The 27,300-nt window shown below is 39.2% G+C and overlaps 1 protein-coding gene and 1 pseudogene across 1 annotated transcript in view; one reads left to right on the top strand and one right to left on the bottom strand.

Annotated features, from left to right (window-relative positions):
- The window catches only part of ASH1L (ASH1 like histone lysine methyltransferase), a 233,916-nt gene that overhangs the window by 27,722 nt on the left and 178,894 nt on the right, over positions 1–27,300 (top strand). The window contains exon 2 of the mRNA XM_037050750.1: positions 10,228–10,745. Coding sequence (XP_036906645.1) covers positions 10,329–10,745 — 417 coding nt within the window. The 5' untranslated portion in view covers positions 10,228–10,328. The remainder of the gene's footprint in view (positions 1–10,227; positions 10,746–27,300) is intronic.
- On the bottom strand, positions 614–2,061 carry LOC118990148 (max-like protein X; annotated as a pseudogene).

A 27,300-nucleotide genomic window follows, 5' to 3' on the forward strand; every position in this document is an offset into this window, starting at 1 on the left:
TTAAAAGATTTCACTTATTTTTCAGAGAGCGGAAGGGAGGGAGAAAGAGCTGGAGAGAAACATCCACTGATTGCCTCTCGCATGCCCCGAGCTGGGGACATGGCCTGCTATACAGGTTCTTGCTCTGACTGGGAATCTAACCAGTGACCCTTTGGTTCACAGATGGACGCTCAATCCACTGAGCCACCAGCCAGGGCTGATTGTGAGATTTATTTTTTATTTATGTTTTTAATAATTAAAAATTTAAAAGAAAATATTTGGCAATATTTATTGTAATATAATATGATATAAAATATTTAATTTTCTCTAGATAATCAAACCTCTCAGATGTCAAACCTGAGGAAGGCAAAAGGGACCTTGGCGGACAAGGGTAGAGAGAGGCTATTATACACAGTAGTCAGGGAGTACAGGACTGCACCTCGTACTTGCTTGGGTTCTATATACCCCAGCAGACCTCCACCTACCCCTAAGCCCTCAGAGAAATGCAGGTGGCCCTGAGAGATGGTGGAGACCCAGGTGTACCTGACAAAAGCTGGGAGTGGTTTTGAGGCCCAACTAATTTTCTAAAATTGTAACTCTAGTAAAATTTTATTGTTCGTATTTAGAAAAATAAAAACTTTAACATAGGTGCTGTATCACATTGGACTTTGCAGTGCAGTGCCACTGCCTGTGGGGACAGAGGGCAGGAGTAGGTGGGGAGGTTGCTTCTCTCCTGCCCAGAGCAGAGAAGGAAGGTGAGAGAGTAGAAGGCAGGAGCCAGGAACCTTGCAGCCCTGCCCTGAATTGACCAGAAAGCCATGGCTTTACCTTGGGCTGACCAGGCAACTCTAGCTTAGGGATGAATGTGGCCTTTCACCCTTTGCAGCCATGGAAGTAGTTCCTCTTAATCCTTTCCTCCTGTCTCATCTACTGCCAAAATGGCCAAACTTGGGCCATTTGTCATCCAAGAGACCAAAACAGCCAACAGTAGTTTCTAAATATGAGTAGATCATACGCCAAAATTTGAAACTTGAGGCTTAGGAGAAGGGGATTTTCCAGAGTAGACCCCAGTTCTGGGGACTTCTATGGGGAAGGGTGGGGGAAGACTAGGCAGTTTTGAGCTCTATGGCTAGTATAATAAGTTAATCAGAAGCTTTCACAAAACAAACACCCCATCTCCACTGAGAATGAGGATTGCTAGGGAACCAAACACTGAGGGGAAACTGGATGACTGGCCTAAGGTCAGTCCAACCTCATAAGCCAGAAGTAGGAGACTCGAGGCCTCTTGTTGGTAATTCTGCAGGTTAGTAAAGGTGCTTCTTCAGTTGGTGCAGGACACCAATCATGATCTCCTGTAGGGTCTGAGGTTTATGGTGCTCCTCAGTCCAGCTGAAGACACAGGATGATAGCTCCTTAAAGTTGGCCATGGAGATGGAGGCATTGAAAGATTGGAACAGGGAGTCTGTGATGCCTTGAAACATGTTGAACTTGACCTGGTCAGAGACCTGGTCCTCCTACTTAATGGGGGTTATCCTGGTGTGCCTTCACAATATGCTCATAGGTCACTTTAATGATCTTTAGGGCCATGACGTCCTTGCATAGAGTAGACACCTCCTCCTGCTAATTCTTGTGTAAAAACTGGATGTAGTCAGTAGTCTTCTGCATAATGATGGCTTTGCTGAGCTTTTGGGAGTCAGTGGAGAAGTCCTGCTGCTGGCACTGGGGACGATGGTCTGAAGGTTGTAGCCTCTCTTAGTGGCATCCCTCCTCTGTTCAGCCTGAGTGTGTGCTCACCGCTGCCAGTCCTTGTAAGACTCCTTGTAGGAGGACTCCTGGTGGTAATCACTGCCCTTGTCATCTTTGTTGGGGATGGAAGAGGCACTGGTGGAACTGATGCTATTAGCTTTGGACACTATGCTCCCCTTGTGGGTGCTTTCTACAAAAAGCCTAGGGTCCAGGCTGTTGTTGCTGTAGGGATACTCCACATTGGAATGCACAGCGGGTAAACTATCTTCTCTGCAGCCCCTGGGCCCAGAGAGCAAAGGTAGTGGGTACTTTGGGGACCAGAGAGACTTCCCTCATCTTCCTAGGCCCCTACATGCACCAATTTAAGGTTTTTTAAAAAAGATTTTATTTATTTCTTTTGAGAGAGGGGAGAAGAAGAAAGAGGGGGAGAAAAGCATCAGTGTGTGGTTGCCTTTTGTGCGCCCCCACCTGGGGACCTGGCCCACCACCCAGGCATGTGCTCTGACTGGGTAATCAAACTAATCACTCTTTGGTTTGCAGGTTGGCACTCATCCACTGAGCCACACCAGTCAGGGCTGGTTGTGAAGTTTAAATAAAATAATCTGTATAAAACATTTAACATAGAACTTTGCTGAAGTTCAGTAACTTAGGTGTTTTTTTATTACTTTTGCTAATACTGAACCCACTGCAAGGACTCATTTGTAGTATTTTAAAATGTGCAGTTGATTTTGTATTGCCTTGCTAAGTAATGTCCTATTGAAGTGTGTCTATTCCCTTCCTAGTCCTTGTGATAGACAGGGTAACCACACAAAATGGTTTCCAAATATAGTTGAATTGTTTTTCCAGAGTGGTTTGGTATCTCACAGACTATAGAGCACTGTTTTAACAGTGAATTTGTTCATTTTTATCAGATTCATTGTCACTTAGATAGATGTGAGATTAGTGTAGGAAGTGTGGGACAGGCAAGTGGCCTTCACTTTATAGAAGAAATGGGGTATGGAGGTGTAAACAAGTTTGAGTAGTTCCTGTTTAAAATTTCCATATTTGTATTGGTTGCCAGATATTTAATGGCATATTGCAGAATACACAGCAAGGAGCACTCATCACTATATATTGTGGTTGATTTTGTAAATTTATAGGTAATATCTAACATGTTAGATTATCATACTTTGTGTTAATATAATATGTATTATCCAATTAATATAATTAGTAATTTTCTAAAACTTTGTTCACAACTAAAATGATGTAGGCTAAAGGGGTTTGTGTGCTGTAGATCAGGGGTGTCAAACTCATTTTCAGTGGGGGCCACATCAGCCTCAAGGTTGCCTTCAAAGGGCCAAAATCATTTTAGGACTGTGTAAATGTAACTACTCCTTATCTGTTAAGGAGTTGGAATTACATTTGATCCTTTGAAGGCAACCTGTGAGGCTGATGTGGCCCCCCCGATGAAAATTAGTTTGACACCCTGCTATGGATTTATTAGTTTCCCTTGAATTTGGACCAGGCTGTCCTAGATTGTTGTAGTGATTTGAAAACATACTAGAAATCTCTAACTTGCAATTGAAATGAATGTTGAATTTTATCTCTTTGAGTGAAGAGATTCTTGCAGTCTTAGTCCTGTATTTCTCCCTTGGAACTGTGTTTTAAATTTAATATATCATGGTCAGAACCAGAATAAGTTGTGTAACAATATGGCATCCTTGCCCCTAGATGGAAAACCTAGATTATATAGATACCTTTCCAAAAGCTGAAAAATATCATTCAGAAAGAACATTGCTTTGAAAGTTCAAAAACAGCATTCTGGCAGCTGCTGTAGGGACTGCTTTTCAAGCAGTTTACACTTAGATAAAATCATTCTTTGTTGTGAAGTATCTTCAGAATTTGGATTTGTCTTTACTAGAAACACTTAAACTTGGTATGTGGGATTTGCCAATCATGATTTCCTAGTCTTGCTGCCTAAATGGATTCATGAAATACGCTCTTAAGCATACTATTCTTTTTCCTGCTTGATCAAGTTAGGGAAATATATTTTTCTGTTCTTAAATACATTTTTAGAATAGTGATCAATTTTTCAAGTAATTCTTTATCAACTTATTGATGTCCTGCTATTTGTTAAATAGTGTGCGTCACTTGGATTCAGTTTTTTCCTTTTTTTAAAAAAAATGAATGGAATCATGCATTCTCAACCTTTTTATAGAGTGTTTTGAAAGTAGATAAGTACTGATAAAAAATACTGTGAATTCTTTGCAAGAAATACTGAAACTCTCTTGTGTTGGCAAAAAAGGTCTTTTACATTTTTTTTCTGTAAAATGGCTCAAGTACTGCTTAGTTGTCTTTAACTTCGTTCAAAACATTTTGTTTGATTGTATTGTGACAACTGTCACATCAGCATGCATTTAAAAAGGACTTATCAAAATTGGTGACTTTTTGTGTAGCTATGGAAGAAAATATGCAACATTTCAGCATAATATGCTTTATTGTTTTAAAAAAGGTAAAAATGCAACTGAAATGCAAAAAAAAATATTTGTGCAGTGTATGGAGAAGAAAGTGCTGTGACTGATTGAACATGTCAGAAGTTGTTTGCAGCCCTGGCTGGTATAGCTCAGTGGATTGAGTGCGTGCGGGCCTGCAAACCAGAGTATCGTGGTTCGATTCCCAGTCAGGGCACATGCCTGGGTTGCAGGCCAGTTCTCAGTAAGGGACGCACGAGAGGCAACCATACATTGATATTTCTCTCCTGTCCTTCTTTTCCCCTCTAAAGATAAATAAATAAGATCTTAAAAAAAAAGAAGTTGTTTGCAAAGTTCCTTGGTACAATTGACATTTTGGCCAAATAATTATTTGCTGTGGTGCTGTCTTACGGACTGGAAGATTTCACTGATTGTACTTTTTAACTTAACAGGATCCCTGGCCTCGACCCACTAGAAGCCAAAAGTGGGAGATAGCTGACATACTCAAAATATTCCAAATCAATAAAGCGTTTGGTCAAAATGAAAAATATACATTTTATTTTATTTTATGGAAGAAACTAAACAGACTTTTTGCCAACCCCAAACTTTACGTTTATAAATATAGACTTCTGGAATCCTTTCATTATAGAAAACAAAAATTGAAGGGAATTTTAAAATTGTGTACTTACAAGTAGTGAATATAAAAGCAGTTTTGTGTAAATTATTATTTGTTTTTAATAACTAATTCAAAAGATATGTGGCAGGTCAATCACTTCATTAGTTTCATGAAACTCAGGATGGACGTTAGAAATTAAGAAACAAGGAAGGAAAGGGAGGGGGGAAACTGGAGAAGGACAATTGAAGCCAGTGTAAGATATTACCCATATAACACATGGAATTAATTCAAATATTTATTGACCATTTCCTTTGTGCCAGGAACTCTTCTACGTACATTGAGTTAAACTGACATAAATCCATTTCATGGTGGACTTCATATTCCAGTGGAAAGATATGGACAACAAATAAATATATTGTACACCAGATGATGAGAAGAGCAATGGAGAAAAATGAAACAGGATAGAATGCGAGAAGAGGATGGTGCAATGGGTGGTTTTCTATTTTACAAGAATTGTCAGGAAAATGTCTTTTCTATAAGATTGCATTTAGGCAAAAATATGAAAGAGATAAAAGAGCAAAGCATGTGCCCTGGTGGAGTAGCTCAGTTGGTTGAAGCCTCGTCTATCCTGTACACTGAAAGGTGACGGGTTCAGTTTCTGGTCAGGTCACTTCCCAGGTAGTGGGTTTGATCCCCGGTCAGGGTGCACAGGGGACGCAACCAGTTGATGTTTCTCTTTCACACCCATGTTTCTTCTCCCCCTTCCTCTCTCTCTAAAATCAATAAACATATCCTTGAGTGAGCATAAGAAAAAAGCAAACTGCAATTAATTATCTGAGGAAAGGTGTTCTAGTTAGGTAGAATAGTAAATGCAAAGGTACTGTATGATAGAAGTATATTTCTTGTGTTTGAGAAACAGGAGGAGACCTGTATCTGCCCCGCCCCCTCCCGTCTTAGAACTAAGTGGGGAGACTGATAAGAGATAGAAAAGAGGTAGAGGGTATTGCAAGGCAGGACTTTGGCTTCTAATACTTTTAAATGCCATCCCCTTTTAAATGGGAACTCATTTAACAAGTTTTGAGCAGAGGAGTGACATAATCTGAAACAGGCTTTAAAAGAATCACCCAGCTGCTGAGTTTTGAGAAAATTGTAAAGAATTACAAGGGCTGAAGTAAGGAACCAGTTAAGAGGCTAGTACAGTAGATCTCAAACTATGTCTTGAATTTGATTCATAGTTGTCAAATTGGTAAATAAAAAAATTGAAACATTAGCGAGAAATGGTTTCGCACTAATTTTATTAGTGTCATAATCTCATTGATATATTCTGCATGTATTTTGAAGGTAAAGAACACTTTACCAACTGAATGGGCATGTGGGGCATTAGACAAAGAAAGAAATCAAGGGTTATTAGAATTTTTTGACCTAAATAATTGTAGTTGTAGTTGCATTTATTGAAATTATGAAGCCTGTGGGAAGTACAGATTGGTGGGGGCAGGTGAAGATGAATTAATTTTGGACATACTAAGTTTTGATGTCCTGATTATTGGACATCCAATTAGTGTCAAGTGGGCATTTAGATATATGAGTCTGGAGTCCCAGGAAGAGGTCACAGCTGGTGGATCTCCAGGTAGAAATGTGTGAATCATCATTGTTGGATGGCATTTAAAGGAAAGGAACTTTTTATTCAAAAGTTACACAGGTTCAGAATAATGGCACAATGTTGCTGTTAAATCCCACTTTCTTTAGAAACAAAGAAACAGCCACAAACACATAGTCCTGCTGCTCCTTTGCCCCCCTCTCCTTGTCTCTCTGGAGAAGAAATAGAAGTCTATAGCTTAGCCAGACGGACTCCCTTCTGTATCCTGGCTTCTTCCAGTTGTCAGTCCTCGGCTAGCTAGGCTCTCCTTAATCCAAAACGATGTGGCACCTCCTCGTGGTGAGCTGCGAAATACTGCATCCTTTCAAACTGCATGGCCAGGACCCTGCACCGCTGCTACATGTCAAGAGGCTTCTCCTTCCTCAGCCACATGGTCAAGAACCCTGTACGGCTGCTGCATCCTGCTTTTCTGTTTCTTTCTAAGCTGCGTTGTCAAGAGAGCCCCACTCTCAGCTTCCCAAACCGCATGGTTAAGCACCAGCATGACTGTGGCAGCTCTGTTTAAATCCCAGTGCAGATCTTCTTTGTAACCCCATTTCTGACTCATCCCATACCGGGTTACACCTGCCAGTAGTCCAGTTTCTTCTGTCTGTCTTGGCTGCCATTGTTAGTCCTGGCAAGCATGGCCCTGTGACATACGATCTGCTTCCAAGCTGCTCTTGCAGGTGCAGCAAGCCCCTCTGGCTATATTGCATCAGGTTAGTCACACCCATATCCCTGGTTAGGAGCAGGCACAGCTTAACATTGCTAAAATACTGGGCAAGTTCTTCAGATATGCAGAGTAGCTCTCACTGGCCCTGTTCTGCATCCCTTATCCCCCAAACAATAGCTATGGTGGTTTTCTCCATTTGGGGCGACCTCCAGCTCAGCACCCCATTACAGTATTTTTGTGTAATTGCATTATCTGGAGGAATACCGGGTTTTCATGAGAAACTGATGATGTATGGGAGAAAGAGGATTGTTCCCTGAAAAGTGCTCTTTACAAGGCAACAGGATAGGATTTATTCCTCAAGTGGTGGGATTGGTTGTAAAGGCAATTTATGTATTATTATAGGAAGGAAAGCAGACACAGGCAAGTGTGTAAATACGTGGTAGGAGGTTGTGGTAGTTTTTTCTGATTGTTTCTATTGCCATCAGATTGGAAGCAAAATCAGTGAGTGGAGTTGATAGGATATAGCTGTCCAGAAGAGTGGTGGTGGGGTGAGTAAAGGAAATGTGTTACAGTGCTAAGAGCCACTTGAGGTTAGTGGTCAGGAATGTAAAGACATTAGTGAACGTGATTTTTTTTTTTAGACCAGTTTTAATGGCACAGAGGTAGAAATATAGAAGAAGTGTAAGATATGATTTGGAAGCTACTTTACCGGTGTGTTAAGATATTTTAGTAAGCTGCCCTGGCTGGTGTAGCTCAGTGGATTGAGCGCGGGCTGTGAACCAAGGGGTCACCAGTTCGATTCCCAGTTAGGGCACATGCCTGGGTTGCAGGCCAGGTCCCTGGTACAGGGTGCATGACAGGCAACCACATATTGATGATCCTCTCCCTCTCATTCTCCTTCTCTTCACCTCTCTTAAAAATAAATAAATAAAATAAAATAAAGATATTTTAGTAAGCTTACTGAAAATCACTTAATATTGAAATACAGTTAACATGCAATAAGAAAAAATTTATATATGTTTATCATTTATAACACAAGATGGATTCATGTTATAAAAAGGGGGGAAACATTTTCTGCATGCCAAATGTTATGTTAGAAACTATAGGGACCTTAAAATTTCCTTCCTTCCTCCCTCCCTCCCTTCCTCTATTTATTGGGTACTAAAATATGCCATATTCACTGTTCCAGGTGCTGGGGATATAGTAAACAAACCAGAAAAGGTTCCTACCTGCATCAAGCTTATATTTTAATTATAGTCTGTTTGGGGATGCAGCTGGTAAATATGGGGCAAAATTTTAAAAATTAGCCCTGGCTGGTGTGGCACAGTGGATTGAGCACCTGGCCTGTGAACCAAAAGATTGCTGGTTGGATTCCCTATCAGGGCACATGCCTGGGTGGCAGGGCCAGGTTCCCAGCAGGGGATGCACAAGAGTCTCACACTCTTTCTCCCTCCCTTCCCCCTCTCTAAAAATAAATACATAAAATCTTAAAAAATTAAAAAATAAAAATTACCCAAATTGTTATCCTGTATGGATAACAAGTATTTAGGGAAGAATCAAGTCAATGCAGTCTTAAAATACAGGTTTGAGGACATAGGTCCTCAATTTATTATCCAACAGGTTTCTTGATGCTTTTAGAAAGATAATGTATATTCGGTTACTTCTGTGGTGTAACCATTTCACCATTGAAATGTATGACTATTTGCAGAAATTGTGGTAATTAAGACCAAAGTGGATCCATATCAGATCATATCAGGTTTTGTTACTAGTGAATTATGAAAATACTTTCAGTTTTCAGACTTTTGAATTTCAGGATTATGAACCCATCATGGGGAAGATAGAACTTTGTACATTTAAAGTTCTATAACTTTAAATAAATAAAACACATGGCACAGAAGTAGAAATGAACACAATTTTAGGGATAGTAAAGAAAACTGAATATACTAAATCATAGGGCTTGTGTGTTGGTGAGGAAGGATAAATGAGTTTGAATAATAAGAGCCAGATTGGGGAAAGCCTTGAGTGCCATTGTGGAATATTAATATATAAAGCAGTAGAAAGCGAGAATTGTCAGAGTGACCTGATTGGAGGATTACTCTTTCAGCTGCTTGTATGAATGAATAAAGTGGGAATAAATACAGGTTTTAGTCAACTGGCCAATATTTGTTGAGTAACTACTTAAAAAGCCACTGCTACTACTGTTAATAGCTACTGCTGCTGCTACAATAAATTGTTGGTACCTTTTATTGAGCCATGCTATGTGCCAGGCAATTGGGGTATACATTTTACTTACATTCCTTGTAAGAGTTACAAAACAGTTTTATGGTCTTTGTCCTTGAGAATCTTATAATCTTGTTGGAAAGAAAAGTGTTAAGGCACATAGTTTAAACTATAAAATACTCTGTTTCATAAATGGACCTTTTTAAGGAATAGGCCATTCTTTTTCCAAATACTAGTCCTGGATCTTGTTTTGGATACATGCTTGAAAAAGAGGTAGCCTATCAAAACATAAGAATAGTGAAATGTTCCCTGGCTGGTATGGCTCAGTGGACTGAGCACTGGCCTGTGAACTGAACGGTTGCTGAATTGATTCCCAGCCAGGGTACATGCCTGGGTTGTGGGCTGGGTCTCCATTTGGGGGTGTGCAAGAGGTAGCCAGTTTATGTACCAGTATCTCACACACTGATGTTACTCTCCCTTTCTTCTTCCCTTTCCCCTCTTTAAAATAAATAAATAAATAAATAAAATCTTTTAAAAAATAGTGAAATCTTTTGTTTCAGTATAATATTTACTACCAAGGAGTGCTAAATACATGAAATTATTTTTATCTTAGGTTTGTGTTTATAAAAGATTTTTGGGTGAGTTATACTAGTGGTTCTTAAACATTGATTTTTACCATACAACTACAGCTTTTTTATAATATCTGTAGAATGATAAACTTACTCAGAAGTTTTAAATTTATCATAACTAAATGAATTTAAATTCTTTTCGAACTGAACAGAATTAGTTTTAAGTGTAATTTTGGGTTCTTTCTGACCTTTTTGTCCCCCTTTTCCTGTACCCATTTCTCATGTTAATCATTAGTTACTTCTAATCTGATAAATTTTTGTTGTGGTCTATCCCGCAGAGAAAGAGATGCTGGTTGCAAGTTTTGGAGATTCCTGTTTTCTGTGGAACACAGTTTTGTAAAATATTCATAAAATTCCTTGGCAATAACATACACTTGTGATGGACCCTAGAAACACTGCTATGTTAGGATTGGGTTCTGATTCCGAAGGATTTTCAAGAAAGAGCCCCTCTGCTATTAGTATTGGCACACTGGTAAGCAAGAGAGAAGAGGTAGAAAACAACACAAAAGAGGAAGAGGGCCTGCGCAAGTGGAATCGGGAAAGAAGCATTGAAACAGGGAAAGATGATGGTTTGACTGATGCACAGCAGCAGTTTTCGGTGAAAGAAACAAACTTTTCAGAAGGAAATTTAAAATTGAAAATTGGCCTTCAGGCTAAGAGAACTAAAAAACCTCCAAAGAACTTGGAGAACTATGTATGTCGACCTGCCATAAAAACAACAATCAAGCACCCAAGAAAAGTACTTAAAAGTGCAAAGATGACAGATGAAAAGCATGAACACTGTCCTTCAAAACGAGTAAGTAGAATTCTCAACAATATATGGTGACAGTATTTGGATTTCTTGATTAATTTTTATCTAACCTATATACATATTCCATGAAGTTTGATCTTTATATGTTGTTTAAAAATAGCCTATTTTGTAAGCCTGAAATAGGCTTTGAGGCTTGTTAGAGATGTAAGTGATAATATTACCATGGATATATTTGTATTTGCAAAATTATGGCAAATATTTTAAATGGGGTATGCCCAGGTTCCTGCTTCTAGTGGAATAGCGGAAAGCATACTAGATTTGTGGTTAAGAAAAGTTGCTTTGAATCTTAACTTCCTATTTACCAACACTGTGGCCATAGACAAAATAATAGAGAAGAAATTGAGGCTCAAAGATCTCAAAATGATTATAAAACCGCCTACCTTTTAGGATGGCTGTGAGAATCCAGTTCACTAATATGTGTTGAAAGCTTCTTTTCTCTCTTTATTGAATTTATTGGGGTGACACTGGTTAACAATTAACAAGGATTTCTACGCACAGTTCTGTAATATACTCCTCACAGTGTATTGTGTGTTCACCACCTCAGGTCAGATCTCTGTCAGTCACCAAGTTTTTGCTAAGTTAATAATTTTATACAAGTGTTAATTCCTTTTGTTCCTCATAAAGCAGGTTAATATCTTAAAAATTATGTCCTCTTTCTTGCCAGCTAACCAAATATAATAACTAAATTTTCTTATTTCCTTTTACTCTGTCTAGTAAAGATGTTAAGTGGATTTTAGATTACATGTTGACCACAAGTTAACCACTCTACACAAAAGCTAACTTCAGGTTGTAAGCACCATATTTGCCTACATGAACGTTTAAATTGTATGCATACATTAAGTACAGTAATGGATTTAGGCAGAGAGAATTGGCTGAATATTTTGGCTGAAATTTTGGAATATTCCTGACTGTGTGAAATAACTTGATTTTTACTGTTAATTTTCTTGACTTCAAATTTGCTTTCTGCATATTACCAGAAATCATAACGATACAGGCTCTTTGTTCCTCAGATTGCTGTGGCATCCACAGATTTTTAATGGTTGTTATTCTACACAAGATCATAGAAATGTGTTGTGGCTTGGAAAGTTTTATTGGTAAAATCATTAATGAGTTATAAGTCAGGAGAAATGGGCATTGTACCAATTCATGAAAAAAATTATGTAACTGGATGAATCTTATCTAAGTTGATTAGTCTACCCTGAGCCTTATTTTTCTCTTCTCTGAAATAAAGATACCTGTTTTTGCTGACCTCAAGAATTTTCAGAAGTTTGATTGAAAAAAGATTTTTATTTAGATTACTTTACTTGAAACAATGCTGAATTTATTTTGCACAGCTAACTTCTAAAGGGCTCTAGGATGATTGTCTTTAGTAATTTTTCTATAGTGTTTTAAAAATACTCATTGCTAATGATGAGGTTTTGTACTGAAATGATTTTACTCACAATATGTACTTCCTCTCATATATAAGTGGTTTATATCCCATGTATCTTGTTTATAGCAGAATACAGTCTGGTTTCTGAGGAAAGGTATCTGCATACATACAAAACTGCTGGTGATGGATATTTCTTTGCTCAACAGTTACTTTAGCATAGGATATTGAATACATTACTACCCTCTGAATTAGTTCTTCAGAAGTAATAGAAAGAGCATGGGTTATAGAATCAAAACCAAATTCAAGTACAAGCTTTTACTATTTATAATATAGAGCTATTAATGCCTATTTTAAATGGTTATATTAAGTATTAAATTTGTATGTAGTATATGGCATACTACATATAAAGGAAAGGTTCTTGTGAATCTTCTCTTTTCCTTCTTATATAAGGTAGGGCTTTCACAACCTGAGATCTCCGAAAGGGTTTGGGTGTGTTTGGTTGGATGTAGAGTATCATAGTGTATGCAGAATTTTGTGTGTGTGTTTCAATGTATTTTTATATAGCCCTCACTAACTCCTCGTAAGGATTCATGACTCCAAAAAGATTAAGTAAGCATCAGTGTCTACCAAGGAGAACATGGGCTATTGTGAAGCTTGTTGGTAGTCTGAGAAAGCTTAGGGGTTTTCTTTTATTTATTTCAAAGCAAGGATTTCCCAAACACAACCAAACAGCCCCTCCTGATTCTTAAAAAGTAGTTAAGGTTTTGTCAGTGCTGCTTTTAAAGCAAACTTAATAGTAAAAATACAGAAATACAGGACTGACTGGCATGGCTTAATTGGTTGAGCATTCTCCCACAAAGTGAAAAGCCACCAATTCAATTCCCCATTAGGGTACATTCCTAGATTGCAGACCAGTTCCCAGTTGGGGCACATGCAAAGAGGCAACTGATTTATGTTTCTCACACATGTTGATGTTTCTCTGTCTTTCTCTCTCCCGTCCTCTCCCTCTAAAAATAAATACCGCATTTTTCAGACTGTATGACGCACCCCCCCCCCATTTGGGAGGAAAAATGGTTGTTAATGCTGCTGTTGAATTTTGTTTACATTTACATTGATGAAATATTATGTTATTTATGTTATTAAATATTTTACCACATTTTTTGCTTCAGAATTTTTTTTCCTATTTTCCTCCTCTAAACCCTAGGTGCATCTTATGCTCTGAAAAATATGGTAAATCTTTAAGCAATTAAAACATAGTATATGTTTGATCTCATAATATAAGTTTAAGTAGATTTTATTGATTATGCTCTTAGAGTTGTCCGACTTTTTTCCCTCTCCTCCACCTGGTATCTCCCTTCCCAGCAGCAATCCCCACCTCCCTTAGTTCACATCCATGGGTTGTGCATATAAGCTCTTTGGCTTCTCCATTTCCTGTGGTATTCTTAACATCCCCTTGTCTCTTTTGCACTTACCAATTATCCTGCTTATTCTCTGTCCCATTTTTCCTTTTCTCCCCCCCCAGCTGATAACTATCTGTGTGATCTCCATGTCTATGATTCTGTTCCTGTTCCAGTTTTTTGCTTAGTTTGTGTTTTTATTTTTTAGATTCAGTTGTTGATAGCTCTGTGTTGTCATTTTAATGTTCATAGTTTTAATCTTCTTTTTCTTTTTTTAAATATATTTTATTGATTATGCCATTACAATTTTCCCATTCACCCCTTCACTCCCCTCCACCCTGCACACCCCTCCCCCACCATTCTCCTCCTTTTGTTCATGTCCATGTGTCACAAGTTCTTTAGATTCTGTATTTCCCATAGTATTCCTGCCCTCCCCCCTGTCTATTTTCTACCTACTGTCTATGCTTCTTATTCTCTGTACCTTCTCCCCCCTTCTCCTCCTCCAACTCCCCTGTTGCTAACCCTCCATGTGATCTCCATTTCTATGTTTCCACTTCCGATCTAGCTGTCCTCTTAGTTTGCTTTTGTTTTAGATGTGATTGTTAATAACTGTGAGTTTGCTGTCCTTTCACTGTTCCTATTTTTTATCTTCTTTTTCTTAAATAAGTCCCTTTAATATTTCAAGTAATAATGGCTTGGTGATGATGAATTCCTTTAGCTTTACCTTATCTGAGAAGCACTTTATCTGCTCTTCCTTTCTAAATGATAGCTTTTTGCTGGATAGAGCAATCTCGGAAATGTAGGTCCTTGATTTTCATCACTTTGAATACTTCTTGCCAGTCCTTTCTTGCCTGAAAAGTTTCTTTTGAGAAATCAGCTGACAGTCTGATGGGAACTCCTTTGTAGGTAACTGTCTCCTTTTTTCTTGCTGCTTTTAAGATTCTCTCCTTCATTTTAATCTTGGGTAATGTAATTATGATGTACCTTGGTGCGTTCCTCCTCAGGTCCAAATTCTTTGGGACTCTCAGAGGTTCCTGGACTTCTTGAAAGTCTATTTTCCTTGCCAGATTGGGGAAGTTCTCCTTTATTATTCAAATAAGTTTTCCACTTGTTGCTCTTCCTCTTCCTCTTCTGGTACCCCTATAATTCAGATGTTGGAATGTATAAAGATGTCCTGGAGGTTCCTAAGCCTCTCCTCATTTTTTTGAATTCTTGTTTTTTCATTTTTTCTGATTGGATATTTCTTTCTTCCTTCTGGTCCACTCCATTGATTTGAGTCCCAGTTTCCTTCCCATCACTATTGGTTCCCTATGCATTTTCCTTTATTTCACATAGCGCGCGTAGCCTCCATTTTTTCCATCTAATTTGCAACTAAATTCAACCAACTGTGTGAGCATCCTGATTACCAGTGTTTTGAACTGTGCATCTGGTAGGTTGGCTGTCTGTCTCTTCATTGTTTAGTTATATTTTTTCTGAAGCTTTGAGCTGTTCTTTCATTTGGGCCCTTTTTTGGTGGGGGGGGGGTCTTGTCATCCCTGTTATGTAATAAGGGGCAGAACCTTAGGTGGTCAGGGCGGGGCAACCCAGTGGCTAGGTTGTGGTGCTGTATGTGGGGGTGGGGTCAGAGAGGGAACAGTGGCACTTGCTTGATTCTCTGCTGGATTTCAGTCACTTCTCCTGTTAACCACAAGCAAATTGGCCCCTTCTGTTGCTGATTCCTGTGGGGGGCGGTTTGTGTACATTCCAGGACCCTGTGGGTCTCCAACGAACCCCCTGTGAGTCTGGGAGCTTCTCCTGCTGCCACGTCAGCACCCACAGGTGTTTTCAATCAGTGGTTTGAGGCTTTATTTCCCTACACTGGGGACCTGGGTGATGTGGTCTGACCTGCTCCCTAGTTTCTCCTGGTTTATCTGTGCAGGCATCCTGCTCCACAATCTTCCGCCTGCTGCTGCGTTGCTGCAGGCCTTCTGCCCGAGCCCTCTCTGCCCCGGCTGCCTGACTTTGCCCCTCTTACTGGTTTAGATGAATATATCTTCTTTGACTCTTTGGTTGTCAGACTTTTGTTTAGTTCAATTTTCTGGCAGTTCTGGTTGTTTTTTGTTACTAAAGTTGTTGTTGTCCTTCTTTTGGTTTTGCGAGGAGGCACAGTGCATCTATCTATGCCTCCATCTTGGCTGGAAGTCCTAGCTTTTTATTTTTTTTTAAGTCTTTTGTTTGGTATGAGTATTGCTAACCCACCTTTGTTGTTGTTTCTCTTGTTGCCATTTTCATGCAATATCTTTTTCCATCCCTTTATTTTCAGTCTGGATGTGTGTTTCTATCTCAAATGAATCTCTTGTAGACAGCATGTGTGTCTTTGTTTCCTTATGCATTCACCTATGCCATGTCTTTTGATCAGGGCATTTTATCCATTTTCATTTAAAGTAATTACTGACAGGTGTTTATTTATTGCTTTTTTCTTATTTTCTTTTCCTCCTCCTTCTTAAAGAAGACCCTTTATTATTCTAATACTGGTTTGGTTGTGGTACTCCTTTAACTTTCTCTTGTCTGGGAAGCTCTTTATGTGCCCTTCGATTCTGAATGATAGCATTGCTGGGCAGAGCAATTTGAGCTGTAGATTCTTGCTTGCCTTCACTTTGTATATTTCTTGTTAGTCCCTTCTGGCCTGCAAAGTTTGTGTTGAGAAATCAGCTCACACTCTTATGGGAGTTTCTTTGTAGGTAACTAACTGCTTTTTTTCCTCTTGCTGCTTGTAAGATTCTCTCCTTGTTTTAACCCTTGGCATTTTGATTATGATGTGTCTTTGTGTAGGCTTCTTAGGGTTTATCTTATTTAGGACTCAGCAGTTCTTGACTTATATCTCTATTTCCTTCACTGTCTTAGGGATGTTTTCTGTGATTATTTTTGAAATCGGTTTTTAATTCCTTCCTTCTTTCTTCTCTTTCTGGAACCGCCATGATACCTATGTTGGTATGCTTGAAGTTGTCTCAGAGAGTCTTAATCCTATCGCGCCCCCCCCCCTTTTTTTTCTGTGGTGTTCCGATTGGGAGTTTTGGGCTTCCTTAGAATGTGAGACTTGCTAAATAGGAAAGATAGTTACTTTTTTTTTTTTTAAAGATCTTATGTGTACCTTGTGGGTTGAGTGTAATCTATGAATGTAGTCTTAGATCAACTTTTGACACTATCCAGAAGACAAGTCTACATTATCATACTGCTACCTTTCCATTCCTGTGTTCTTCTTCACAAAAGTTATTCAAAAAGGGCAATTTGTTGGTAAATAGGTATCTCTATTTCCTGCTTTGAATGTAGTTCTGTTGTCTTTACCTTAATATTGGTTATTCACTGTGGAAGCTGCCTGAGCTAGAGTTATTTTGCAGTAGAGAAGCAGAGAGCAATTGGGACAGAATTGAGGTTTTCCATGACAATGGCTCTTGTGAAAATTCTCAGGTATCTTCTCATTTCAATAAAGCCTTCTTTTCTGCCTTTACATACAAAAAAAAGACATCTAAGGGGGCATCCATGATCTGTCCTGAGCCGTAAAGACAGAACAAGGTGCCATGCCACTGTTTTTCCAAAATAACATTCAATCTGGAGGCATATGCTCCCATAAATGGAGGGGAAAAGCAGATCCCTTAAGTTGCACTGTGCAGCTTCTGCTATAAATACACCAGAAGATTAAAACTACCATAATTAGTTTCATCAGATTCATCCTTAATTCTTACTTTCATTTTGTATTAGAAATGTCTCTAATCAGCACTGCATTTAGTTAATTGAGCAGTTCACTTTCTCTTAAAGTGTAGAATGTTAGCGGTATTTGCTTCAGTCTGTACTGTGGTTTGTTTTAATGGCATTTATAATGAGTTATGGTGAATGTGAATGTTTCTCATTTTATTGTTGATCTTGCTAATGGAAAAAGTCATTATTGAACCAAATTGGTAGAATGCAAAGCTTGTTTGGTCCCAGAAAATTAAGCCTAAATATCGTCACATTGGCTCACTAATTTACATGCTGCTTTTCATGATTTACTGTTCATATCTTTTATTTCATTTTAATGAATGTAAGTCACTCCAGAGATGCTAACATACCAACAGCCCCACAAGTGCATATTGCTAATTAATTCTGAGATAAAGCTTCATAGAAATGAATGAAGAGTTTTGGGGACACATCAGAATTTAAGGCCTATGTGATAAAATAACAAAACCCTGAGCTTTTATGAAACTTCATTAATAAGGAGACAAGGTTAAATACATGCTGAAAGAGAAGTTGTTTCCTGACTGTCCTCTTTGAGTCAAAATCACTGGGTACATAGTTCTGAATTTTACCTCTTTCCCAATTAATCAGCTAGGGATTTGGAGGGGAGAAATACTGCAAGATTATAGATCAAGATAAATGTGTGCTATAGTGGTGATTTTTCACTTCAGAAATAAAATAGGTAATAAAGAAGAATCTAAAGACTTCTATTGTCCTGTTGATACTTGGGACAAATTGGCATCTTATGTTTGTTCCTTAAATAATATTAAATATGAAGAAGAGCTCTTTACTGGTGGAAGTTAATATCACATGTTATTTCTATATTATTTATCATTTTCAGTTGTCTTTTTAAATATTTTATTTATTTATCTTAGAGAGAGTGGAAGAGAGGGAGAAAGACGGGGGAGAATCATCAATGTCTGAGAAGCATTGATGGGCTGCCTATTGCGTGCCCCCAACAGAGGGCCTGGCCTGTAACCAAGGCAATTGCTCTGAGCAGGAATCAACCTGACAAAACCTTTTGGTTTGCAGGAGGATGCCCAAGCCATTGGGTGACACCAGTCAGGGCAGTCATTTTTTAATTTTCAATTACAGCTGACATGCATTATTATCTTAGCTTCAGGTATGCACCCCAAAGATTACACATTATTTAACTTAATAAATGATGATCCTGATAAATCTCTCACCCCTGCTAGTGCTGGGTCTGGGGCCACTTAGCAAGAGGTAAGAGGCTTGCTGAGGCAAGATCCTGCTTGTTTAAGAGAATTTAGGAAAATATGAAGCATCAATCAAGATATACCCTTTGTGTGGAAAAGCCACTAGAAAAAGCTTGGGTGGGGTGGGGACTCAGGAAATCACCACAATGAAGCAAACAATATGAGCCGGGTCAGTGGAGTCTCAGATTAGGGCAGCCTCTTAATCTGAGGGAGCGGGTATGGGAGTGGACTCATGAAAGGAGCAGTGGCCTTTGCTAACACTTGTGTTTGGGAGAAAGCTGCCCCTCCAGCTCTAATCCTCATGCCAAAACAATTCAGTTTCTTTTTTTATTTTTTAAATTTTTTTTACTTTTATTTTTTAAAATATTTTATTATTTAACTTTAGAGGGGAAGGGAAGGAGAGAGGAAGAGAAACATCAATGTATGGTTCTTCATCGTGCATCCCCTGCTGGGAACTGGCCCCTGCCAGGAACTGGCCTGCAACCCAGGCATGTGCCCTGACTGGGAATTGAATCTCAATCGTCCAGTTTGCAGGCTCACACTCAATCCACTGAGCTACACCAGCCAGGGCTATTTTTATTGTTTATTTTATTTTTTTAATTTATATATTTTTTAAATAGATTTTATTGATTATACCATTACAGTTGTTCTATTCCCCCCCTTTATTCCCCTCCACCCTGCACACACACCCCCTTTAGTTTATGACCACATGTCTCAAGTTCTTTAGATTCTCTATTTCCTCTACTATTCTTGCCCCCCCATCTATTTTTTACCTACTGTCTATGCTACTTATTCTCGGTATCTTGTCCCCCCTTCTCCTCCTCCCACTCCCCTGTTGCTAACCCTCCATGTGATCTCCATTTCTATGGTTCCTCTCCTGATCTAGCTGTCCTCTTGGTTTGCTTTTGTTTTAGGTGTGGTTGTTAATAACTGTTGAGTTTGCTGTCCTTTCACTGTTCACATTTTTTATCTTCTTAGATAAGTCCCTTTAACATTTCATATAATAAGGGCTTGATGATGATGAACTTGAATTTGATCTTATCTGAGAAGCACTTTATGTGCCCTTCCATTCTAAATGAAAGCTTTGCTGGATAGAGCAATCTTGGATGTAGGTCTTTGGATTTCATGACTTGGAATACTTGTTTCCAGCCCCTTCTTGCCTGTAAGGTCTCGTTTGAGAAATCCTCTGACAATCTGATGGGAACTCCTTTGTAGGTCACTGTCCCCTTATCTCTTGCTGCTTCTTGAATTCTCTCCTTCATTTTAATCTTGGCTAATGTAGTTATGATGTGCCTTGGTGTGTTCCTTCTTGGGTCCAATTTCTTTGGCACTCTCTGAGCTTCCTGGATTTCCTGGAAGTCTATTTCCTTTGCCAGACTGGGGAAGTTCTCCTTTATTATTTGTTCAAATAAGTTTTCCACTCGTGGCTGTTCCTCTTCCCCTTCTGGTACCCCTACAATTTGGATGTTGGAACGTTTAAAGATGTCCTGGAGGTTCCTAAGCCTCTCCTCATTTTTTTGAATTCTTGTAACTTCACTTTTTCCTGTTTGGTCATTTCTTCTTTCCTTCTGGTCCAACCCCTTGATTTGAGTCCCAGTTGCCTTTCCATCACTATTGGTTTCCTGTGCATTTCCCATCGTTTCAATTAGTTTAGCCTTCATATGTTCCTCTAATTTGTGGCTAAAATCATCCAATTCTGTGAACATCCTGATCACCAGTTATTTGAACTGTGCATCTGAGAGGTTCGCTATTTCTTTTTGACTTAGAGTTATTGGCTCTGGGGCTTTCAGTTCTTCTCGAGCCATATTTTGGACTGTTCATGCCTGTTACTTATGAGGAGCAGAGCTCTAGATGTTCACCAGGGCCAAGCCGCTCAGTTGCTGGGTTTTGACGCTGGATGTGGGGGCGGGGCCAAAGGAAAGCAATGGCGGGCCCGCTCTGATGTCTCCTGCTGCCACCACGGGCCTCATGATCTGTCCCACTGCTCGACAATGTGCGACCGCAGTCAGCCTGCTGCTGGGTTCGTGGCTGGGGGCTGCTCGGTGCGTTTCACTGCTCAGTCCCCTGCTGGTCGCGCGAATGTGTGACCGCAGCCAGCTCACCGTCCGGAGCCCTCACTGGGTCAGCCCAGCGAGGGACTGCCTGGGCGCCTGGGGTTGGGGGATCTTTCTTGCCTGTCCCCCCTCCGCTGCTGGCTCCGCCCCTCCTACCAGTCTGGTAGAATGGTTCGTTGCTGCCGGACTTCCGTATAGTTCAATTTTCTGTTCTTTGGCTGCATCTTTGTTCTCCAAACCTTTCTTGTATTCAAACTTGGTTGTGGGAGAAGGCACAGTGTTTCCACCTATGCCTGCATCTTGACGGAAATCCCAAAACAATTCAGTTTCTTTCCATATGTCTCTGGTTCTTTTCAAGCTGCTGCCCCCTCCTCTCTGCCTGTGCCAGAGCTCATAGGGAGTCTGAGTAAGTCCAAGTGCAGGCCTTTTAAGAGGAACTACGTAGGACTCTAGAAGCTTTCATCTTCCCCAGCCTCAATCCCCATTAGTGTTTATAATCAGAAGTTACGGGACTTCTCTTGCTGGCCTTGGTACTTTAGGCTGGGAATTCTCATGTTTGGCAGAGACCCTTGCTTCTCAGTGGGGACCTTTGCAGCCAAGATATCCAAGATCCAAGATTTTTTATCTGCTACACATGGGTGTGGATCAGTCGTCTCCCATCTCTGCCTCTCCTACCAATCTCAGTGTGATTTCTTCTTCCTACCCTTAGTTGTAGGACATCTGATCAGCTATATTTCAGGAAGTTTTGAATGATGTTTTTTATGTGATCTAGTTGTAAATATGATATGGTTGGTCGTGGAAGGTCTAGTATCGCATTTACCTTCATCACCATTTTGACCAGATTATTTTCTGTTAAAATGCTTGACTTACTCATCTGTATGTTCAGTTTTTTTTAATGTTTTTGTGTAGGAATATTTCCTCTCATCTCTACCTTATTTTCAGATGTTTTGGTTTTTGTTTGAGTGTGTTTCAAAAACTGTAGCTTTTGTACCTTAGTTGAAGGTATTATGGGAATGTCTTCAGAAGCAGGCTTGAGATTCTTGCTTTAGTTATTTACATTTCTAATTTCTAACATAGTTTTATTAGTAACTTTAAGGCTTTTTTTTACATTTCTCATTGGTTATCTTAGACCTTACAATATGTATATTTACAACTAGTCTAATCCATCGTAAGTACTACTACCATATTTTGCCATGTATAATGTGCACTTTTTTGTTCATAATTTTGAGGGAAAAATAAGGATGTGTATTATATATGGGTAGCACTAAGTCCTTATATATATAAATATTTTAAATTCTTTTATTTATGGTTACGCATTGAAATTGTAACTCTAGAAAGCAATAATGATATCCATATACAAAATAATACTCTGAAATATGATCTTCGGTTTTCTTTCTAAATATAAATAAAGAATTCAATTTAAACCAAATATTGTTTTCCTGAAAATTTGGGCCAGAAACATAGTTGTGTATTATATACTTCAAAACACTGTATATCTCTTCACAGGTACCTCATATTAACAAAATAATTCAAACTCTGTCCTCTTGTGCTGTGTTTTCATTGCTGTCATTCATTTCATTCCTATGTAATGAGATATACATATATATATGAATATAATCATATAATATCAAGTGCATTGATAGATGAATAAAGAATAAGAAAAATAAAAGTTTTTCCTTTATATTTGCCTTCTTCTTGTCCAGTGGTTCCTTTATTTTTGTAGGTCTGAGTTTCTTACCTGTATCATTTTCCTTCTCTCAAAAGAACTATTTTTAACATCTTGCAAGACAAGTTTACTGGCAACACATTTTCTCAATTTTTCTTTGTTAGAAAAAGTATTTCTACTTCACTTTTTTCCTTGTTAATATATTTTATTGATTGTGCCATTACAGTTGTCCCATTCCCTGCTTCATTCCCCTCCACTCTGCACACCCTCTCCCACCCACATTCCCCCCTTTAGTTCATATTCATGTGAATATGAACTAAAGAGTTCAAGTTCTTTAGATTCTATATTTCCCATACTATTCTTACCCTCCCCCCTGTCTATTTTCTACCTACCCGCTATGCTACTTATTCTCTGTACCTTCTCCCTTCTTCTCCTCCTCTCACTCGCTTGTTACTAATCCTCCATGTGATCTCCATTTCTATGGTTCCTCTCCTGATCTAGCTGTCCTCTTAGTTTGTTTTTATTTCAGGTGTGGTTGTTAATAACTGTGAGTTTCCTGTCCTTTCACTGTTGCTATTTTTTATCTTCTTTTTCTTAGATAAGTCCCTTTAACATTTCGTATAATAAGGACTTTGTGATGATGAACTCCTTGAATTTGACCTTATCTGAGAAGCACTTTATCTGCCCTTCCATTCTAAATGAAAGCTTTGCTGGATAGAGCAATCTTGGATGTAGGTCTTTGGATTTCATGACTTGGAATACTTGTTTCCAGCCCCTTCTTGCCTGTAAGGTCTCTTTTGAGAAATCAGCTGATAGTCTGATGGGAACTCCTTTGTAGGTGACTGTCCCCTTATCTCTTGGTACTTCTAGGATTCTCTCCTTCATTTTAATCTTGGCTAATGTAATTATGATGTGCCTTGGTGTGTTCCTCCTTGGGTCCATCTTCTTTGGGACTCTCTTAGCTTCCTGGATTTCCTAGAAGTCTATTTCCTTTGCCAGACTGGGGAAGTTCTCCTTTATTATTTGTTCAAATAAGTTTTCCACTCATGGCTGTTTCATTTCCCCTTCTGGTACCCCTATGATTTGGATGTTGGAACGTTTAAAGATGTCCTGGAGGTTCCTAAGCCTCTCCTCATTTTTTTCAATTCTTGTTTCTTCATTCTTTTCTGTTTGGTCATTTTTATCTTCCTTCTGGTCCACTCTATTGATTTGAGTCCCAGTTTCCTTCCCATCATTGTTGGTTCCGTGTGCATTTTCCTTCATTTCTCTTAGTGTAGCCTTCATTTTTTCGTCTAGTATGTGACCAAATTCAACCAATTTTGTGAGCATCCTGATCAACAGTGCTTTGAATAGGTGCATCTGATAGGTTGGCTGTCTCTTCATCACTTAGTTGTATGGTTTTTGGAGCTTTGATCAGTTCTTCTGTTTCAGCCATTTTTTTTGTCTTGTTGCACCTGTTATGTAGTAAGGGGTAGAGCCTTAGGTGTTCACTAGAGTGGGGCAACCCATTGTTTGTGTTGTGACCCAGTATGTCGGGGCAAAGTCCGAGAGGGAACAGTGGTACTTGCTCTCCTCTCTGTCAGACCTGAGTCCCTTCCACCTCTTTCCTCAAGCAAGCTGGGCCCTTCTGGTGGGTTCCTGGGTGGGTGGGCTTGTGTATGTTCTAGGACCTTGTGGGTCTCTCCAAAAAACTCTCCTGTGAGGCTGGGAGTCTCTCCTGGCACCTCAGCCTCCACAGGTGTTTTCGATCGGTGTTTTGAAGCTTTATTTCCTGGTGTTGGGACCCTGGGTTTCTTGGTCTGTCTTGTTCTCCAGTTATCTGTGCTCAAATGTGGGACCGCCGCCTGGTCAGCCAGCAGCCTTGCATGCAGTGCCTCACTTCACCATCCCCACCTAGCTGGGTCTACCTTTTGCCACCCCGTGCCCAGTGTCTTCCAATCACTTCTGTGCACCGAGGGTCTGCCCGTTGCTGTCTTGCTTGCCTGGGGTGCCTTGTGTGCCCAGTGTCACCACTTCTTGTGCCAGGACCCCTCTCCCCTCAGCTGCCCAACTCGACCCCCCTACCAGTCTGGATGAATGTGTCTATTTCAGCTCCTTGGCTGTCCGACTTCCATACAGTTCAATTTTCTGTCAGTTTTGGTTGTTTTTTGTTGTTTTATTTTGGTTGTGCAAGCAGGCACAGTGTTGTGTCTACCTACGCCTCCATGTTGACTGGAAGTCTTTATTTATTTTTAGAGAGAGGAAAAGGGAGGGAGAAAAAGAGGGAGACAAACATTAAAGTGAGAAATTTCGATTTGTTGCTTCTTGTACATGCCCGACCAGGGACCAAATCCACAACCCAGGCATGTGCCCTGCCTGGAAATAGAACTGGCTACCTTTTCCTTTGCAAGATAACATCCAAGCATTTGAACCACACCAGTCACAGCTGAGGATTTATTTTTAATCTTTGATTTTGAAAATGAAATTTCTAGGTGTGGTTTGTTGTTTGTTAGTTTGTTTTTGCATTTTTCCTGCTAGTGTTCTTGAGGTTTCTGGATCTGTGGGTTGATGATATCTGACATTCATTTGGTGAAATTCTCAGTCATCATTCAAATATTTCTTTTTCTTTTTCATCTGTCATTTTCATTATGATGTTACACCATTTATTGTCCCATAGTGTTTATTTTTTGTTTCAGTGTCTTTTTTCTTTGCTTCTCAGGTTCAGAGGTTTTTATTGTGATATTTTCCAGATCAGAGATTCTTTCATCAGCTCTTTCCAGTCTATTAATAAGTCCATCAAAGGCATTAGTATTTGTAGTGTTTTTAATATCTAGAATTTGTTTTTGGTTCTTTTTAAGAATTTCCATCTTTCTGCTTACATTTCTCATCTGCTCTTGCATGCTACTTATCATTAGCATATTAATCACAGTTGTTTTAAAATCTCATTTTGATAGTTCTAAATCCTTTCTGTATCTGAGTCTGATTTTAATGCCTTCTCTGTGTTTTCAAATTGTGTTTTTTTGTTTTTGAGTATGTGTATAATTTTTCTTTGACAGTTGGTCATAATATATTGGGTAAAAGAAACTGGTATAAATAGACCTTTAGTAGTACAGTGTTAAGGCATGAGGGGAGGGGAAGTGTTGTTCAGTTTCATGATTAGATTTCAGTCTTTTATTGAGCCTGTACCTCTAGACTAAATTTCACAAATGCTGCTCAGTTACCCCTCCCCTCTTAGGTGGGACAGGATAGCCAGAGTGGGCTAGAGTTGGATATTCCCCTACTCACAGATCAGTTTGGCTTCATTAAATCACAGCAGGTTAAACTCTACTTAATGGTTTCTCTTGAGGGCAGACCTTGTTAAGAAGAACAAAATGGATTGGCATATTTTAAAATGGTTTGTTTCCCCTCCTACATTAAGGAAGAGATTTTTCTCACTATAAGAACCTGATAGAGCCTTGGCTGGTGTAGTTCAGTGGATTGAGTGTGCCAGGCTGCAAAGGAAAAGGTTGCTGGTTCAATTCCCAGTCAAGGCACATGCCTGGTTGTGGGCCTGGTCCCCAGTTGGGAGTTGTGTTTCTCTTGCACATGGATGTTTCTCTCCCTCACTTCCCCCTCTGAAAAAATTCAAAAGAAAATAATGAAATATATTTTCTTGATATGAGAAGTATATTTTCCTGATGAAAAAATGCATTTGTTGACAATTACCTAGAATGTATTAGAGCCAGAGATATCAAATATGGTAGAAAGAATATCAAATATGATATCAAATATCATCTTTATGATTCTCTTAGAATCTAAAAGATGGTAATAGGATATAAAAGATGAATTCTTTTATATCCTAATTCTTCAGGATTCCAATTAGAACCTACTAGACTTCCTATTATCATCTTTTATATTCTCTTAGAGTAGAAAAGATGGTAATAGGATATAAAAGATGAATAGGAAAGATGGTAATAGGAAGTCTAGTAGGTTCTAATTGGAATCCTGAAGAATAATTGACTATATGTAACATTTGCAGATACTTTTCTAGAATTGATTATCCAATGAAGGACAAGTTCTGAAAAGCATTGATAAAGCTGTGTCTGTACCGAAACACATCTTAGCGAATCTGTAGAATGTCAAAGACAATATCTAAAAGAAACAATGAGAGTATCAGGCCTTCAAACATCACCTATAGAAAGGTTAGGAAGTAAAAATATTAACTGTCAGTTCAAAACAACTTTTCTGACGTGTTTTAGCAGAATGGATTGCGGATGTAGCAAGGATACTGTTTCCAAATATTTTGTTGAGAATTATAAAAATTTAAACAGTCACCCTCACAAAAAGGATGAGGAATGAAACAATAATACAACAACACAGAAAACAAATGAGACATCTGACAGCTCCATAGGAGACAAGAAAAAAAATAGTTATATAGAAGTGAAATTCGAAGGAAAAATCGCATGTGAAAGAAGGAACAAAATGGAAATGAACAAAGTTTGAAAGGATGGGAGATTTGTGATAAATATATGGAAAAGTGTGGAATAAATACAATATATGCATAGTGGGTATTTTTAAAGATGAAGGCAGGATCCCCTGCTGGTGTTGTTCAGTGGATTGCATGCTGGCCTGCTAACCAAAGGGTCGCTGGTTCGATTCCCAGTCAGGGCACATGCCTGGGTTGCAGGCCAGGTCCCTAGTAGGAGGCACACAAGAGGCAACCACACAACTGATGTTTCTGTCCTCTTCTGCCCCCCCTTCCCCCCAAATAAATACATCTTTTTAAAAAGATTAAGGCAGGAATTTTGACTTAGATTAGTTTTGTTAAAATATTTTATTGATTATGCCATTACAGTTGTCCCATTCCCCCCTTCACTCCCTTCCACCCTGCACACCCCTTCACCACCATTCCCCCCCCCCGCTTTGATTCATGTCCATGTATCACAAGTTCTTTAGATTCTGTATTTCCCATAGTATTCCTGCCCTCCCCCCTGTCTATTTTCTACCTATCGTCTATGCTTCTTATTCTCTGTACCTTCTCCCCCCTTTTTCCTGCTCCCAGTCCCCTGTTGCTAACCCTCCATGTGATCTCCATTTCTATGGTTCCTCTCCTGATCTAGCTGTCC

The sequence above is a fragment of the Sturnira hondurensis genome, unplaced genomic scaffold, assembly GCF_014824575.4.
Source record: "Sturnira hondurensis isolate 20B ecotype Veracruz unplaced genomic scaffold, ASM1482457v3 Scaffold0006829, whole genome shotgun sequence".
In the NCBI taxonomy this organism is placed as follows: Eukaryota; Metazoa; Chordata; class Mammalia; order Chiroptera; family Phyllostomidae; genus Sturnira; species Sturnira hondurensis.